Source organism: Lygodium microphyllum, chromosome 5 (assembly GCF_053477565.2).
Source record: "Lygodium microphyllum isolate KBCC chromosome 5, Lygodium_microphyllum_v1.1.10, whole genome shotgun sequence".
Lineage (NCBI taxonomy): Eukaryota > Viridiplantae > Streptophyta > Polypodiopsida > Schizaeales > Lygodiaceae > Lygodium > Lygodium microphyllum.
In genome coordinates, this window is record NC_141139.1 from 123779697 (window position 1) to 123799622 (window position 19926).

The window sequence follows — 19926 nt, forward strand, 5'->3', positions numbered from 1 at the left end:
GAAACCTGTTATGGAGCACAAATGCCTTCACTGTGAAGCCACTGTTACTAGGGAACCATGTAAATGACCCCCTTCGTGGAGGCATAGGGTGAGCTATCCACTAGCTCACGAGCTACGTCGGCAAAGGTGAGTCGGACCATGAAGATCCCTTGACCCATGAGAACTGCCTCTGCGATATGCGTTGTGCCAATGCACAGCATGGAGTGAAGCCACTGTACTAGGGAACCATGTAAATGCCCCCTTCGTGGAGGCATAGGGTGAGCTATCCACTAGCTCACGAGCTACATCCGCAAAAATGAGTTGGACCATGAAGATCCCTTGACCCATGAGAATTGCCTGTGCGATCTGCATTGTGCCAATGCACAGTGTGGAGTGAAGCCAATCCCGAAGCTAGGCCCTAGATGGGGAGTGTCCTATGACCTGACCAAAGATTGCTGTTTCTTTCAGCTCGAGCTCTATGGCATGGACGGCTAAGAGCTGTTCCTCAGAAAGGATGATGTGCAAGGTGTTTGACTGGGGGGCACTTGCAGAATGCACCAACGTTTGACCAGAGGTTTCCATTGCGCGTCCCTTTTGAGGACCTACCAATCACATTATTGTGCTACCGGAGGGGGGGGGGGGGAAGTTGTTGCAGAGGGAGGGAGCAACTGGAGGATGGGGAGATGCTGTTTTCTGATGGTGGGGGAGGTGCTGAATGCCATGGATGGCCGGATCATGACGGGCACTTGTGTGGCTGGTGGGTCTGCCGGACAAGGTTGGGGCCGTAGGGCGGGGGCAGCGCTGTGGGGGGGGGATTAGGGTGGGGGAGATCTGGCGCAGGGGCTTGCTTGGGGAAGGGGCTGGGGGCAGCAGGGCGGGGGTGGGTAAGGCGAGGGAGCTAGGCGGGGGAACAGCGCCCCACGGGGAGGGGAGCTAGGCAGGGCAGGCGTGCCACGGGGGGGGGGGGAGGGGGGCGCTGGCGGGGGGACCGCACACCACGGGGGAGGGCTGGCACGATGGCGACGGGCTGGAGCAGGTGGGGCTGGCACGAGGGAGCAGTCAGGGCTGGGCAGCAGCGCGACATGACGAGCAGGAACATCATATCTGCACACACTGACATGAAGTATCTCCCTTTTTGGCATGTTGTTGAGAGGACTTAAGAGCCAGTCGTGCATGAATGAGACTGATCAGGTGAGGGCTTCTACTAAAATCTATGTAGCCCCTAACTCAACTCTGATGACCTCATGTGGGACTGAGGTCTCAAGAAAGGCTGTTTTCAACTCTGATGACCTCATGTGGGACTGAGGCCTCAAGAAAGGCCGTTTTCAGCACCCCTGAAGTCATGCGAGGTCCATAGATCATGAATGATTGTGACAAATAGAATCCTCCTTAAGACCATTAACGCATCCACAAGGTACCCTTGTGTAAATAACATGCAACATGCATCAAGAACTTGGAGATGAGAAACATTCCTAGATTTTGATGCTGGAATGTAAAGACTTTTCCAATGCATGAATTCTCTCCAGTAGTATGAACTGAATGTGAATGCAAAGATTTTGCTGCAATACTATACTTCCTAGTTCCAAGGCTCAAACATAGTACCCGAATAATCAGACACATGGGAAGCTTGAGATATATGTTCTATTTGGACCTCATACATAAAGTATCCACTAAAATGAAACAGTGTTTACTCCTATGAATAATGATAAAAAATATGCACCCTTTGAGAAAGTGTTTCGCTCCTAAGATTAACTAATTGTTTCACACTGTAGATTAACAATGCTGGCTCAAATGCTTACAGTTATGGGCCACTCGTAGAGGCCACCGATGAGGTTATAATGTAAGTTCTATGTTTTTGAGTTCAACAGTCCTGGATAAGTTCTATGTTTTTGATTTCAGCAGTCTTGGATATTCATATTGTTATCATTTAATGTGACTCAAATTCAGCAGTCTTGGACATTCACATTGTTATCATTTAATGTAACTCAAATTTTTAGGCCGCCAGTGTGCTGAATTCGGTTTGTGTGTTGCCATTATCCAGGGAAATAGTTGAGACAAACACTATAGGGGTGATGATATGCTGTAGGGAGGTACATTCACAACTCTCTCTTTCAGCATTTTAGGTCATTTGATTTTGTTTTTCCTGTATAGAAGTATGGGCATCTCTAAAATTTATGTTTTCAGGCCATTAAAATGATGATGAACCAAGAGCGAGGTGGTCATATTTTCAACATGGATGGCGCTGGTGCTGATGGGAGACCTACTCCAAGGTGTGATTGAATGAAATATTGAACTGAATTCTCCCTTGATACTTACACTGCATGCACGCATGTGTGGCACCTGCAACCTGAAGATCAGCATCCTGCTAATCTGCCTGTTTCATGCTGTTGGCTGGATCCTGCTGCTGGTTGTGCAGGCCCTTTTAGGAGCTGTTAGGCTGCACCTTATCCACTTCACCTATTTTGGGACTGCAAACAACGAAATCAGTGATCCTGAAAGAATCACTGGCATGGAGCTAAAAAGTATCACTGGCATGCATCACTGATTTTCTTTTTTCCGGAGAAGAATGATGTTGCTCAGTGGATTAAATCTTTGGGGGGTGTAAATTCTATTGAAAGAATATATTTTGCTTTAGGTGGTCTCTATGAGGTACATCTTACTAAAGGAATACATAAACTGAGATTGTTAGAGCTTTTTCCTCTTCGTTTTTGAAAACAAAAGGTTCATGGCTTGCCTTAGTCACTGGAAAAGGATTGTCAAAGCTTGCTTATACATGGATATGTGGTATGGGTTGAGATAGTCAATTTCTGTGACTACATGAGAGCTGGATTACCAGGATTGGCAGCCTCTTTGGGGAAAGTCATCTGTCCTCCTAGATGCACAGGCAATTGAAACAAATTTTATACCTTGTCGGATATAGATAAACCAACACCCCCCTGCATTGCAGTGTCAGTGAATACATCCTTAGGAGGACATGAGTATGCATGTCATTGCATACTTTTGTTCTTAGAATGCAATCTGTAATATAAGAGTGTGGTAGATGGTATATGGATTGCCAAGGGCAATACTCTTTCTGTGCCAAAACAGAATATCAAAGGCTTAATGAGCCTTCTCAAGTCAGCAGACCCTTGCATAGAGCTGTAAAAACTCTCACTCAGCAAAATCTTCAAAGACAGCTTAAAAATGGTAGGTTAGAGCACACGATAAACCTTTTCTTGATAAGGGCTATTCCTCCAAAGGCTCTTCTAAAGAAACTTCATGCTGAGGGGCAAAGGCAACCTGTATGCAATTTTTGAGCATTGTTTCTTTACTAGTGGATTGAATTGGAGTTATTGATTTGGAAAAGACTTTACTAATATTGAGTTGGATGATGCTTTGAAATCTTGGGGCAATAGGAAATCCCTGAGAGGGGATGATTTGACTATAGATTGCCTTTTGGCATGATTTAAAAGATATACTGCTGTCCATGATAAATTATGCTTGGAATAGTCAGTATCTACCTGGACAGTGAAAACATGGACTTGTTCATTCGACCCCAAAGAGATGCTTGTGTGGGAATTTTAACAATTGGTGTTCTTTAGCACTTCTACTAGTGTTATATAAGCACATTGCCAAAATGATAGTAAAATAGTTTGGCTTTGCTCCTAGAAGGCACAAATGATAACATAGCCCATTTTCTTATTGGGATTGAATATGCTAAGCATACACAACATGATGTATTGATAATGCAAATTGATGTAGCAAAAGCTTTTGATATTGTTCATTGGTCATTGGGATTGTATATCTCGAGCAATGAATTGTATTCGTTTCACTCAAAAAATGGTTAAAGTTATTTGGGTAAGTTTGTGAGACAAGGTTGCTCACTAAGTGCTTTATTGTATGCCATAATCCATTGCTACACATCCTTTGCAACTCTATATATAGGCTCATTGAAACTGGTATGATACATGACTTGTAGCTCCAAGGCAACAGCCAATTTGTGGGCCAGGCATATGCAGATGACTCTTCTTTTATGCATAGAAGTGACCAGGAGATGTCCAAGTGCTTATGAACGCACTGTCTTTGGTTTGGCTGCAGGGGTGCACATTAATTTTACCAAATTGAAACCTCAAAAACATGTGATCAGCATTCATTAATTTAGTTGGGGAAAATTTTAAAGTCTACCGAATTATCAAACGGGTTATCCCATTGGTTTGACTCATAGTTGCAGTAGTACTACCTATGAAAGGGCTCATACTGTACCATACTATAGGTACCGTACCTTATGTATTAGTACCATGATGTACCATCTTAATGATTATGTCTTTAACCGCATGTTGGGATGAGTTAAGTGCTGCTTATACTAATACGATTCCCTTGTGGGATTATGTTGTTTGAGATTTAAAGAACTTTTCTACCTTTATTACGTACTTTTATCATATTGTACCTTGAAAAATCTTCAGGTACCATTTAGTACCATATTTTATCAGTGTATCATATTGTACTTTTCGTAGCAAATAACCTTGGTTTGATTGTTACTCTGAAACAACAAATGCAATGGTCTCACAGAGAGTGCATCCACTTGGCCTCTTGATTCAGAGTCTGAATTGTTCAATCAATTGCTCTAGCTTACGTCTAGTTCTATTTGCTGCTTTTTCCCTGTATGCAACAGTATAGTGATAACTTTATGTTTGTAGCCATGGAGATAGTGGAGTATTCAAACAGATCATAACGCATTGAGAGTGTGGAAAATTGATTTTTTGTGCATGGCCAGAATGAGTGGAGAGCCGAATATGTTGAAGATATACTATCATGTCTTGGCACAGAAGGCTATATTGTTATTGATTCTATTATAATACTGGCTTCTTTGACAATCAGTATGACAACTAAGTCATATATCATTGGGAACTAATTCTTGGTCATTTTCATGGGAAAATCCATTGTTGTCCATATTCAACTAGATTGATTCAAGATTGGAAGGAAGTGTTGACTTATAGGGAATGGCCTGGTAGAATTTCCCTTCAAGGAAATTCCATCCATGAAGAGAGTATGTATTGAAGTGCTATTTTTGATGAGTCATTGGGTGTTCAAGAACCGGTCAAAGCCTACAGTTGCATGAATTGGGTATTATATATAATGAAGATGTGGCTGACTTACAGGAGCAAGATTCAGGTACTTTCTTTTCCAAACTCATGTCGTGCTCATGGTTTTAACATGTATCTTTGGCTGATTTGGAGAAAATTCAAGAATTTGCTGCATTTTCAGCTGGTCCCTAATCTCGATGCATATCAGAGACTTCAAGATTGGAAACTTAATCTTGATGCATACCAGAGATTTCAAGATTGTAAACTTAATAATAATACCTTGGATTGCCATGGCTTGTCTCTCCAGCAAATGACCCCGATTAAGGTTTATCAATAGATTTGACAAACATGGGAATCACTTTTGGCACTTGGACAAATAGCTGAGATGATGGAAAGAAAACTTCAGCAAGACTTGGGAGAACAAGTTACCTTTGATACAGAGGATCTTTTCCTAGAGATGCATGGTTGGAGTTTTTCCAGTAGGCCAAAAACTAGCAGAATGTCCTACTTTTTTGTCCCACTGTTTGTGGTGTTCATATACATTGGAGACTGTGCTGCATGTCCTTTGATATTGTCTAAGCCTATCCAAAAATTTGTGAGACTTGGGAGATATTCAAGAATTTCTTGTGAGCTATCCAAGTCTATCCAAAAAATTTCGAGATATTGGCCCTAAGGCCCACTGCTTTTGGATAGAATTTCTTGCAGTGTCTACTGTTCATGCACATTGGAGACTGTCCTGCATCTCCTTTTGTTGTCCTAATATTCAAGTTTCTTTACTTGAGCACTTTGGACAATCTAGACTCAACGCACTGTACATACATGGCCATCTGCTTGTTTCCACCATATAGTTCTCTTGTCGATCGTTGCAACAATCAGTATATGATAGTTGATAGTTGGGTGACATTGATGAGTCTATTATGGTTGTTTACCACAGTTTTAAATTTTTCTTGAATAGACTTCCCAATGGAGTCTATTCTTTTTGTACATTAATGATATAATGAACAGTGCTTTCATTGAAAAACAAACAAACACTTTGGAGCCAAAAAAAGAGTGTCAAGCTAAAAAGATGTGTGTTGTTTTCATGAGTGTATTCAAAACTTTTATGCCGGACTCTTTTATATTGTTCAGCCACCTTGTATATTGATTGTTAATACTAAATCCACAGAAGAAGTGTGAGCTTGCATCTTGCAATCATGTGGTCTTTGGTAGTGTTGCCATGTACTTTTAACTTGGCTATTATTGGTCACTGAGATCATCTATTTACTACATGCTTTCTGCACACTGGCTATAATCTCTGTGCTTAAATTTTAAGTATTTTTAAACTCCTCAGCTCACAGGTTTGCGGCCTATGGAGCAACAAAACGGAGCCTAGCCCAACTCACCAAATCTTTGCAAGTATGTTACTTCATTCAAAGGAAGTGTTATCAACATAAATTGTTTGGATTCTAGCACCTATTCTTGGTATTTAAAACTTACTCATTGCTCAAATGGTTTCTTTGGAGTCTGAACTGCAGGCCGAGTTGAAAATGCAAGGAGTAAAGAATGTTGTTATTCACATGCTTTCAGTAAGTTCTTTGTTTCAGTTGTTTGACTTCCATTTTAAGTGTCCTCCCAAGTTCAGAACATCTTCCAAACATAGATAGTCCTTTCTGTATCTTAGCTTTTCTAGTGGCATGCTACAGTACTTATGTTCATGTCTTGTATTGATGCTTATCAACATGCTAACCTCTAGGGTTAGAAGCTGGCGCATTCTGCGAGTGCCCCCCAGTCAAACACCTTGCGCATCATCCTCTCTGAGGAACAACTTTTAGCCGTCCGTGCCACAGAGCTGGAGTTGAAAGAAACAACGATCTTTTGTCAGGTTGTTGGACACTCCCCATCGAGGGCCCAGCTGCAGGATTGGCTCCACTCCACGCTACGCATTGGCATAGCCTAGATCGTGGAGGCAGTCCTCATGGGCCAAGGGATCTTCATGGTTCGACTCACCTCTGCAGACGCAGCTCGTGAGTTAGTGGAGAGCTCACCCTATGGCTCCACGAAGGGGGTCATTTACATGGTTCCCTGGTATAGCAACTTCACAGCGGAGACATTTGTGCTCCATAACAGATTTCTCAGACATCCAGTCACCTTACTTTTCCCCGGACTAGCGGTAGAGTATCGTCAGTTAGTGGAGGACTTTGGATGGCTCTTCGGCACAGTTCTTCCTGCCTCCTTTGTGGATGCAGTGACAACAGTAGGAGTCCCAAAGATACGAGTGGCCGTGAAAGACACAAAGAGTATACCCAAGTTCCGAGAGATTGAGGCAGGAGGTCACTCCTTTAGAAACAGGTCATTGTGATTGGGCAACCAGGGTAGTGTCTGTACTGCCACCACGACTTTGGGCATCAAGCAGCAGATTGCACACGTTTTGGAGCCAAGGCAGCTCCGCCGACAAGCCCGCAGGTGGACGCTTATGGCTTCGCACGGGTTTGGAGATGACAGAGAGGGAGACAGCAGGGGGGACCGCGGCCAGCTCCTCAGACACAACCTCGTCAGCAGGGAGCAGGAGGGCGAGGGACGCTCCCCTGACAAAGCACTCCGTAGCCCACCCCACCCGGTAGGGTTGTAGTCCCCCACTTCCACCACCCATGCCAGAGACTACTTCACCCGAGATCGCACAGCCCCCCTCCTCCCCACCTCCCATGGATCCCCTACTAACCTTGGCCCACAGTCCCCCTCTTCCAAGGTCACTAGCCCTCCCTCACACTTGCCACGTGCCTTTGACCACCCCACCATCCCTCTATCCTCTTTCTCCCCACCACCTCCCTTGCCGAGCATCTCCCTTGATCCGCACCCAGTACAGGTAATCCCCCCTAGATACCCCCCCCAAATAGGAGGATGAGCCACACACGCCTACATCCTTCTCGCACCAGCAGTTCTACTCAGGATTAGCTCCACTCCACGCTGTGCATTGGCATAGCCCAAATCATGGAGGCAGTCCTCATGGGCCAAGGGATCTTCATGGTTCGACTCACCTCTGCAGACGTAGCTTGTGAGTTAGTGGAGAGCTCACCCTATGGCTCCACGAAGGGGGTTATTTACATGGTTCCCTGGTATAGCAACTTCACAGTGGAGACAGTTGTGCTCCATAACAGATTTCTCAGACATCCAGTCACCTTACTTTTCCCCGGACTGGCGGTAGAGTATTGCCAGTTAGTGGAGGAATTTGGATGGCTCTTTAGCACAGTTCTTCTTGCCTCCTTCGTGGATGCAGTGACAGCAGTAGGAGTCCCCAAGATACGAGTGGCCGTGAAAGACACAAAGAGTATACCCAAGTTCCGAGAGATTGAGGCAGGAGGTCACTCCTTTAGACAAGAGGTCATTGGGATTGGGTAACCAGGGTAGTGTCTGCACTGCCACCACGACTTTGGGCATCAAGCAGCAGATTGCACATGTTTTGGAGCCAAGGCAGCTAAGCCGACAAGCTCGCAGGTGGACACGCTTATGGCTTCGCACGGGTTTGGAGATGACAGAGAGGGAGATAGCAGGGGGACCGCGGCCAGCTCCTTAGACACAACCTCGTCAGCAGGGAGCAGGAGGGTGAGCGACTACCTCACCACCCATGCCAGAGACTACCTCACCTGAGATTGCACAGCCCCCATACCCCACCTCCCCCCCACCTCCCATGGATCCCCTACTAACCTTGGCCCACAGTTTCCCTCTTCCAAGGTCACCAGCCCTCCCTCACACTTGCCACGCGCCTCCGACCACCCCACCATTCCTCTATCCTCTTTCCCCCCACCACCTCCCTTGCGAGCATCTCCCCTGATCCGCACCCAGTACAGTTAATTCCCCCTAGATCCCCCCCCCCCCCCCCCCCCCAACACACACACACACACACACACACACACATACACACACACACACACAACCACCAGCTCATCCGCCCCTGCTGCCTGTTACACCTTCCCAAGACATGTGCAACTGTTACCATAGGAGTTCTTCCGCAGTGGCACGTGGTCTTACCTGAGAGTTGCGGCATGGAGAGTTCCCACTACCTCTAGAGATGGGAATCTTCGTGGTGCATACGTCCAGGATGGGCAAGGTCCATTTACTAGCACCATCGGATGGACCAAACTATGCCTTTTTCCTTTAGTCCTCACTCAGGGGATTGGACGATGACACAAATAGAGGAGGAGATGAAGAGTCGGGTGGCGGACCACATCTCCCAGTGGATGGGAGAAGGACTAGCAGTGTTTGCACAGCAGTGGGCCAGGTCGCATGATGGACATTAACTGGTGGGCTGGTGCTGAGGTCCCACACTTGAGCATTATCTTTCGAGCCCCTCCACAGTGGAGAGCTTCGATGGATGTGATCGAGTGGCCCCTGGCACAAGCGGCCCGTTTCTAGCAGTGTACAGAGTCACGACTCTCAGCATGGCTGATAGATGTATTGGTAGTACCACCTGGAGTATCTATCACCCCCATGGTTCGCCTGAGGGCCACCATGGGGGACTGGAGTTCGCCGCCCAGGCCTACGGCAAAGGGTACTTGTATGCCCCATAGTTCTTCATCCTCATCAACAGCTTCCACACTGAACAGATGCTTGTTCGGTCAATCACAGGTTTTCCCATGAGCTTTGATTGTTCGGCAGGAGTTGCAGTCGGCCCTTGCGGGACGGATAGATATCTTGCTTCTGCAAGAGCATAAGCCTTACCGCTTGCATACGGGATCATGGGGCGATTGTGGCAGGGAGGGTTCTATGGGTCAGGTTGGATATTGGGGACTCCTGCATTGGAGTCCTCAATGTCTATGCTCCCACTGAGGTCAGGGCATGCAAGAGGTTTTGGATGGAGATTGCAGCAGGACTCCTAGAGGTGGACTCTTGGATTGTTGGATGAGACTTCAACAACTTGGAGGCCTTAGAGGACCAGTAAGGTAGAGACAGAAACCATCAAGGCATGGCTGGGGAGGAGCAGGAGGCATGGGAGGTCTTCCTACTAGCAGTAGGAGCTTGCGATGCTTGGAGATTCCCAGCTTTCCATAGGAGGGAAAGGTCGTTGGACTTCTTGTGGGGATACAGGCGGCTAGGCAGAGTCTTGCTATAGACGGTTGGATAGGTTCTATGTGGGAGAGTGGGGATGCTCTCGCGGAGGCCAGATAGGGTAGTTGGCCGGCACGACTCTGTCCCGATCACTACCTGGTCCTCCTGACACTTGATCCCCCAGCATCTTCCCTAGGTACATGATCCTGTCAGATCTTTGACTTGATCTATGTTGGGATATAAAGGCCCGGTAACCTCCGTGTATATAGTACATGCACACTGTACATGTGAACGCACCCTTTACGTGCCCTAAGTATAAATACATTTTATTCTTTGTGTACCAACACATTGTTGGTACACTCTTATGGTCTCAGACTTTCACTTTGCTCACACTCTCTCCAGCCGTCACACTCTCATGCTCACTCCTGCTCGATCTCAAACTCTCTCAGTTGTGTCCTTCCAGTTTCAACAACTGGTATCAGAGCTGACGGTTTTGTGCTCGCTTCCCAACGCTTTTCCAGCCAGACGTTAGCAAGCGAATAGTGACCAGGACAGTCTGGGCGCCAGTCAACAGATGTCAGTAGGCGGACGGTGACCAAGACAGTTTAGCAGCTAGCAGTAGGTCAACGGGGACCAGGCGACTGGCGACGTGGGCCGTAGGCGCACGCCAGGATCATCATGGAGGCGGTTGTGTGTCGACGGGATCTAGCTGGCGTGGATTAGGTGCCTGCTACTGCGCGTAGTGAAGACGTGCAGGCGACGACTGGGAACGGGGCAACTTGCGACGTGCAGGCGACCTCGCGTGACGGTTCGCGACGTGGACAGGCGAGCGACGTGACGCGACGGGGGTCAACGGATCCCCCCCCATTAGTTCCTTCGTTTTTTTCAAAAACAAATCAAATTTTTTCTCTAATCCCCTCATTACCACTTGCCTTGGTGGGTATTCACACACCAGAGGCACAGTTTCAAAATCTGTGCAAACCGGGCCACAAAATTTGGGGCTTTTCCCAGATTTGGCATCATTCATGCGTGTCAGTGACTTTTGAGTCAGAAATTGCAGACATCGCGAGCGGTGACCTCAATTAAATTTTGGATTTTGCAAATTTTGTCGAAATTTTGCCTTTTTGGGTAAAATTTCCTGACATTGGATCCTAGAAATTTGGGGCTTTTCATGTATCGGCAAAGCTTTACTCAGCTGGTCAGATTGACTGACATTCATGCATTTTTGGACTTGAAATTTTGGGGATTTGTGCAGAATTTGGTAAATTTCTGCATCTTTTTCCCGTGTAGTGGCTGGTTAATGTACAAACAGCAGAGATTTATTTCTGGTTGATGGAAAACAGCAGGTATTTTGCTGGTTCAGCTTGTGCTTCCGCAGATTAGTGCATTTACTCTTGTGTTCGTGATAAAATGGCTGCAACTTCTTCCAGTTCAGACATCAAGAGTTTGATGGAGATCAAACGGTTTGATGGTCATGGCTTTGACCTTTGGAAAGACCGTATGTAGGGCATTTTGTTCGTGAAGGATTGTGAGGATGCTTTGCAGGAAGATAAGCCCGCACTAATGTTTGATGCAGATTGGGCCAGAGTGAATAAAAAGGCTGTGGCTTACATAAAGATGGGTGTCACTGATGACATTCTGACAGACATTAAGGGCTTAGACACAGGTTATGCAATATGGGAGAAGCTGAAGGCTACTTATGAGATCACCACACTTGGTAATCAGGTGCATTTAATGCGCAAGTTGGTGAATATGCGATTGGATGAGTCAAAGTCTGCGGCTGAGCACTTGAGTGCATTTACAAGGATTCTAAATCAGCTCAAAGATGCAAACTTGGACTTTGATGATGAGTTGAGGGCGATCTTTTTGATCATGACACTGGCGGACTCGTGGGAAACCTTGGTGGTTTCACTCAGCAATAACCCCAATCTCTCATATGATGGGGTGAGGGGTTCTATCTTGAATGAAGAAATCAGACGTATTTTTGGTGGAGAAGACAACAACTCAACTTATAATGTAAGAGGCAGGGCTGAAAAGAAAAATGCATATGCAGGGTAGAGAAACAGGAGTAAGAGCAAAGGAAAGGATAAGAGTGACATTACTTGCTATCATTGTGGTCGGAAGGGCCACAAGAAACCTGATTGCAGGTACTACAAGAAGGAACAAGAGAGAAAGAAGAATGCAGGAGATAAAAAGAAGAAAGAAGAAAAGACAGATGCATTGGAGACATCCAAAGGCAAAGAAAAGGCCAATGTGGCCTCTAGTGTGGTCATAGAGGAGCTTTCAGATACAGAGGCTGATGTATTATGTGCAGTTGATTATGATGCCCTTGAATGTCACATGCAAGATATGCAGATTACCAAGGTTGATGTGATTGTTGCACTCTTGTTTGTCGATGATGGTGTCACTCAGACTTGGATTGCAGACTCTGGTGCCAGTTTGGAAAGCAAATAAAAAATTCTTTTTACTCTGGTGTCTCTCGTAAGTCCAATGTCTTGGACTTAGTGTATTCTGATATATGTAGTATGCCCGTGAAATCATTGGGTGGTGCTGCATATTTTATCTCCTTTATTGATGACAGTTCCAAGAAGATTTGGGTGTACTTGTTGGAAAAGAAAAGTGACGTGTTTGCTGTTTTTAAAACTTTTCATGCATTTGTGACCACTCAGACAGGTAGAAAGCTGAAATGCTTGCGAACTGATAATGGGGGTGAGTTCACATCGACTGAATTCAAGTCCTTTTGTGACTTGCATGGTATTAAGAGGGAGCTTACAGCCCCTTACAGCCCTTCTTCAAATGGGGTGGCTGAAAGATATAACAGGACTTTATGTGAAAGAGTGCGGTGCATGTTGTCCACTGCTAATCTCCCTTATGCATTTTGGGGAGAGGCACTCAAAACCGCGGTTCACATTTTGCAACCGCTCTCCAAACAGGTCCTTAAATAATGGCATCCTTGAGGAGGTTTGGTCTAGTAAATCGGCCTCATATGACCATTTACGTATTTTTGGCTGTGATGCCTTTGTGTATGTTAGGAATGAACTGAGGAATAAACTTGACCCAAAATCTACCAAAGGCATCTTCATGGGCTATGGTGATGAGGGTGAATTTGGCTATAGAGTGCGGCTACCTCAGTCCAAGAAAATTATTCGCAGCTGTAATGTTGTGTTTAATGAGGCAAAATTGCTGAAAGGCACTCTAGCCTCTAATGAAGATCTGAAAAAGGTGAAATTTCAGAGTTTGCAGCCACCCATAACTTCAGAAAATGAGCCTCAAGGTGCTGTACCACAGGCTGAAACTGATGATCAGCCGGTTATGATGATGGACAGCAAATAGAAGCACAAGGAGGTCATGGACAGCAAGATAGGCTTGCTGATTATGAAAATGCAGGCGCTGGAAATGAAAATGAAGGTGCTGTACAGCATGAACAGCATGTTGAAAATGGTTTACAGCAGCAAATGAATGCTAAAAATAATATACCTCTTGATGTAGACCCAATTCCTGACAATATTGATCATTGGGTACGCAGGTCTACATGCATAAGAAGGCAACCACATAGGTTTGACCCCTCCTTGCATTATGTGATGCTTACAGATGAGGGTGAGCCTCTTACATACAAAGAGGCGAAGTCATGTGAGTTCAGCAGTAAGTGGGAGCTAGCTATGTAGGAAGAGATTAAATCTCTATATGCAAATGATACTTGGGATCTTGTGTCATTACCAAAGGGAAGAAAGCCACTTCCAAACGAATGGGTATACAAAGTCAAGACAGTTGATGGGAAACCCAAGTATGAGGCAAGGCTAGTTGCCAAAGGTTATGCACAAAAGGAAGGGATTGACTTCCAAGAGGTCTTCTCACCTGTTGTGAAGATGACCACTTTATGTGTGCTTTTTGCTCTTACTACTGTTTTGGATTTAGAGCTGTATCAAATGGATGTAATAACAGCTTTCTTGCATGGTGACATTGATGAGGAAATCTACATGAAACAGCCCGAGGGCTTTGTAGTTCTTGAAAAAGAACAGATGGTGTGTAAGCTAAAACGCAGCCTGTATGGGCTGAAGCAAGCACCATGGCAGTGGTACAAAAAGTTTGATACTTTTATGCTATCTCATGAGTTTACACGCAGCCATGTAGATCATTGCTTGTACATGAAAAATGATATAGATGGCAGCCCCATAATACTTGTTTTGTATGTGGATGATATGTTACTAGCTGGGAAAAGAAAGACTAGCTTGGATGCTCTCAAAAATCAGCTGAAATCAGCTTTCTCCATGAAAGATTTGGGGAATGTAGAGCATATTTTGGGCATGAGGATTCGTAGAGATAGAATGCAGAAATTGCTGTTTTTATCTCAAGAAAAGTACATTGGAAAGGTACTGGACAGATTTAACATGGCTGAAGCTAAGCCTTTGGGGGTACCCTTACCGCCTTATCTCAAGCTTAGCAAAGCCAATAGCCCGAAAGATGACGTGGAAGCAAATGCTATGTGTATCAGCTTGTGGCTCTCTTATGTATGCTATGGTTGACATTGCTCATGCAGTGGGAGTTGTTAGCAGGTTTATGTCAAATCCTGGCAAAGCACAATGGGAGGCTGTCAAGTGTATTCTTCGATACCTTAAGGGTACACAAAGAAAAAGTATTTGCTATGGGCAGGGTGCACTTAGTTTGCAGGGTTATTGTGATGCGGACATGGCAGGTGACTTGGACACTCGTAGGTCCACCAATGGGTATGTCTTTACAGTTGCTGGCGGGGCTGTTTCTTGGTGTTCTAGGTTGCAAAACATTGTTGCACTGAGTACCACTGAAGCTGAATACATATTAGCTACTAAAGCTTCTAAGGAAGCTATATGGTTGAGCAGACTTGCAGATGATCTCGGCATGTCTATGGGTATTGTAGTTTTGGGATGTGATAGCCAGAGTGCTGTGTATCTGGCTAAGAATGCCATGTATCATTCATGCACAAAGCATATAGATGTGTGATATCACTTCATCAAACAGATTCTGGAAGATGGTCAAATCACATTGACCAAGATTAAAACACAAGATAACCCTGCAGATGTTCTCACTAAAAGTTTAAGCAGAGCTCAACACGAGCATTGCATTCGACTAGTGGGAGTTGGTTAGCTAGAGGTTCATATCGGACCTTTAAGTGGGAGGTTGTTGGGATATAAAGCCCGGTAACCTCCGTGCATATAGTACACGCGCACTGTACATGTGAATGCACGTAAAGTAAAGGCTCGGTAACCTCTGTGTATATAGTACACGCACACTATACACGTGAACGCACCCTTTACGTGCCCTAAGTATAAATACATTTTATTCTTTGTGTACCCACACATTGTCGGTACACTCTTATCGTCTCAGACTTTCACTCTGCTCACACTCTCTCCAGCCGTCACACTCACGCTCACTCTTGCCCGATCTCAAACTCTCAGTTGTGTCCTTCCAGTTTCAATAGATCTATAGGAGAGAGGAGGTGAAGAGACAGATTGAGCAGATTTGGACTAGAGAGTGGAGCAGGAGAGACCGGATCGCAAAGGAGGTTGTAGAGGTCCTAGCCTCGTCGAGTAGTATCTGTCAGGAGGCAGCCCTATATACTAGGTAGCAGTGCTAGGAGGAGGAGAGAGCACTCCGGCGGGACCTAGCAGCTACACAAAGATTATTACAGGAGACACCAGGGGATCCCATCCTCCACACACCAGACAGGCGCTCGGAGTTCTCATTCCGCACCTCAGCAGCGTTTTGGGCGTGGAAGGGGGACACGATGTGCAGGGAGTTTTTTTAGGCACACTAGCTCTGCACCTCAAGAGAGCAAATACGCAGCCTTCGGGATCAGTATGGGAGGATTCGCTTTAGCCTAGACAAGGTGATGGAGATTGCCACCGACTATTATAGACGCCTTTTCTAGTAGGAGATAGCCTCAGCCAAAGGACAGCATTGCAAACAACAGGTCTGGGATCACATCTTGTCTCTTGTCATAGAGGAGATGGAACACTCCCTCCTAGCCCCCTTCATAGAGAAGGAACTAGAGGCTTTCCACACACAAGACGAGCAGAAATGCCCGAGAGAGGGGGACCCCCTACTGATGGCCTTCCAGGAGATTTTCACTTCAGGACAGATGCTAGGGAGTCTTTTGGCAATCCTTATCAGCCTTCTTCCCAAATGGGGAGACCAGCAGGAGCTTTCCCATTGGAGACCGATCACCTTATTGTCAGTGGCCTATAAGGCACTGGCAAAGATGATTGGTAGGCAACTACGTCTCAATCATCTAGACATCATTCATGACACACAGACAGGCTTTGTCCAGGATAGGAGCATCCTAGATAATGTATTCACCTTCTTTAAGGTGACAGAGTGGGCTCAACACAGTGGGCAGAGACTGGCCATACTACTCTTGGATTTCGAGAAAGCTTATGACAAGGTGGCTTGGGATTTCCTAGAGGGCACCATGGTGAGGTTGGGTTTCCCCCAGGTTTGGATTCGTGGGGTCTCCGCACTTTACAAATCAGCCACTAGTAGGGTTCTCATAGGCTGTAGGCGAGGGGAGGAGTTTCGGCTGGAGAGATCGGTCCGGTAGGGCTGCCCCCTGGCCCCGTACCTGTTCCTACTCTTTGCAGAGGCAATATCTCACTTTCTCAGGTCACGCGTGAGTGGATTACGCAGCCGCTGACTTCCAGTGAGAGAGGAGACTGAGTTGCTAGACTCAGAGTATGTAGATGATACAACATTCTACATAGAGGACGATGAGTTGATGCTGGAGAGAGTGAGGCTTTCTCTTGAGGTGTTTTGTTCTGCAGGAGGAGCGAAAATCAACTGGCAAAATTCGGTTGGTTTCCTCACAGATCCGGACTCTAGTACAGAGTGGGTCGTCCACTTGGGATTTAGATGGGTGAGTAGAGGGCAAACTGTCCATTACCAAGGGTTCTAGGTGAGACTCGACATTACTTCCGCCCAGCAGTTTCTTTCAGTCCTCAATTCCATTCAAAGGAAGCTGACCTACTAGAGCACGGCTCGCCTCTCACTAGTGGGCCGAGCTGTGGTGGTTAACCAGGTCCTCCTAGCAAGGGCTTGGTACATCGCCTCATGTTGGTATTTCTCCTCATCCTGCATAGTGCAATTTAGCCGCCTAGCGCGGAACTTCCTTTGGTCCGGGTCAGACAGCTCTAGGGATACCAGGGCCAAGGTGGCGTGGGCCACCATCATATGGCATCAGTCAGAGGGATGGCTTGGGATCATAGACCTAGAGTATCAGAGTATGGCTCTCTTGGGCAAGCTAGTTGTCCGCAGCCTCACACCAGGAGGGCAGACTTGGAAGGTCCTATTGCAGGAGGGTCTTCAAGATTGTAGACTAAGGCTTGGCAGTGAGTGGAGGCCGTCCTTGAGATAGATCTTCACGTCAGCCCTGATCAACCCCCCCCAATCACCTTTCCTACGCAGCTTGCCCCGCATATGGCAAGGCCTCCGTAAGGCCCATATCCAAAGCCCCCCAAGCTGTCAGGAGGAGATAGACTATCAGCTGGTGGACTGGAACCCCTAGGTCAGAGATCCAGAGAAGGCATAGATTGGCGAGCGCCCCCACACCCAGTGGGTTGGTTGGGAGATCGGCCCAGCTTGTACCATCAGGACATGGCAGGAGGTGTACAGGATGGTGGACAAGGAGGTGCTGCAGCGAGTATCAGTCTGCTAGAGAGGAGTGGAGTTGAGGAGAAGGGAGATAGACACAACAATACCTCAAGAGTGGCTTGTTTCCCTGATACGAGAGCCGATAGATCCAAGCGAGGTATCGGCCACTAGGTTTTCACCAACAGGCATCCCCCTACAGGTGGCAGGCAGAGTGGGCGGCGCTCCACCTTGGACCTTTTTCACTGTACAGGAGGGGGGGCGTTTGGCTCTTGACAGAGGGCAATAGGATGTGGGGATATCTGTCCATTCATGGAGGATCTGGGTGATTGACCTGTAGGGGAAGACATGGCGGCTGTGGACCCTTTTATCTTTTGGACGGAGCTCAGGGAGTGGCACCTCTGGATCTGGGAGGGCAAGCCATTTGATGAGCTGGAGTGGGATCTGGGAGAGTGGCTATGGACGGCCACTGCGGTCACCAAGAAGCCACCGAGGTTCCTGGAGTATACTGCTAGGATTGGCAGACACGTACTGATGCACGAGGATATGGATTGGGAGCCGTAACATAGTAGGCACTGGGCAGAGCACATCATCATGGAGCCTTTTCGACGGACCTTTTGGCGCTGCCTATGGGATAGTTGGAGGCCAAGGAGGGTATCGTATTTCTTATGGTTGGTGGCACATGGAGGCTTGGTAGTGGGAAGTTGGCTTGCCTAGATGCAAGAAGGACGTTGTAAGTGTTGCATACAACAGCCTGTGGAAACCCCATAGCACTGCCTTTGGTCGTGTGAGGCAGCGCAGCTCGTTGGAGAGGGGCATGCCGCATCCTTTGCCGTACAGCACCTAGCCTTGGATATATCTCATGGAGAGCTTTTTGCTGGCAAGCAGTTAGCCAAAGCCGTCACCTTCTGTATGAGGCCGGGATGCAGACACGGTATTCATTATCGAGGCAAGGTCATGCGCAGTGGTCGGTTTGGAGGCTCTACCCATTCGCAAGGTATTGGAGCCCCAACAGACCGCTCTGAGGTATGGGAAATCATAGGGAGTCTTATTGGTGGGCATATCTGGAAGGCACGGTGTCAGGAGGCTTTCGGCAGAGAGAGACTTTCAATATAGGCGACCTTAGCAGAGCTCTGGACCTCCATCATCTACTCCCTCCATGGCTGATGGCATCAGGTGCAGGGCGAGTCCAGGGCTCATCAGGAGCTCCGATGTCATTTCATGTGCACTTGGGGCAGCTAGGACCTGCTTTTCGTGATGCAAGCAAGCAGCCCCAGATGGCGATACACCCTCCCCCTCCATGGCTTCTTGCCCCCATCCGCCCCAGACCGCCTTGAGAGGCATGTATACATGATGATGTATTTGTGACTTTTATCAGCTCTAGATAGTCTGTTTGTAAACGCCTCGAACGACGTAGTATGCTTCACAATTATGATATTCGCTTGTTTTCGAGATTTAACATAAAAGAGAATGAACACTTAAAGCTGAAAATGAAAATTACTTACAAAATTACAGCCATGAAAATGTAAAAGTAATGGAGACAAGATTGAGGGTTGAAGATGGGCAACCCCCCCCAAAGGAATGTATTTTTGCTCAACCCAAGTCCCTTAGGGAAGAGCTCAGTTACAATCAATCTGAGAGCGAGGAGAAGTAATTCTCTCACAAGATCATGCAAAGATGTACAAACACATATGCATTATCTATTATGCAATGATAAGAACTGATTTCTTTACAGTATGAGAGAAGAAAGAGGGGAAATCAGCCTTTCTCCATCCTTGAACAGTAGTACATGGATAAGGCTTCTTGTTGCTAAAATGGAATAAAGAGCTTGAGAAGAAGGTGCTGTAATGAATTTACAGGCTTGCTGTCCTGTAAAACAGCAGTGATAGAAGAGGGAATATGGAGGAATTTGATAATGGAGAAGTGGGGGGTGATGATGGGGATGGATGGGGCCAGTTTCTGGCTATCTATGGGTGCTGTACATGAGTTTATAGCAAAGAAAAATGATGCTGTAATGAATTTACAGGCTTGCTGTCCTGTAAAACAGCAGTGATAGAAGAGGGAATATGGAGGAATTTGATAATGGAGAAGTGGGGGGTGATGATGGGGATGGATGGGGCCAGTTTCTGGCTATCTATGGGTGCTGTACATGAGTTTATAGCAAAGAAAAATGATGCTGAATGAAGAAAAACGAGCTCTTATTTATAGGAGAGGGAAGAGCTAGTGCAAAAGGGGAGAGTGGAGT

General features: G+C 46.5%; 1 protein-coding gene across 6 annotated transcripts in view; it reads left to right on the forward strand.

Annotated features, from left to right (window-relative positions):
* The window catches only part of NOL (NYC1-like protein), a 54025-nt gene that overhangs the window by 21135 nt on the left and 12964 nt on the right, over positions 1–19926 (forward strand). For 2 of the 6 annotated variants that reach the window (XM_087678350.1, XM_087678354.1), the window contains 5 exons: positions 1752–1819; positions 2021–2069; positions 2164–2249; positions 6380–6437; positions 6545–6607. In XM_087678350.1, the coding sequence (XP_087534476.1) occupies positions 1752–1819; positions 2021–2069; positions 2164–2249; positions 6380–6437; positions 6545–6607 (324 nt within the window). Of the gene's footprint in view, positions 1–1751; positions 1820–2020; positions 2070–2163; positions 2250–6372; positions 6438–6544; positions 6608–19926 lie in introns of all 6 variants that reach the window. The other 4 variants (XM_087678352.1, XM_087678355.1, XR_015690933.1 and 1 more) reach the window with 3 other exon arrangements.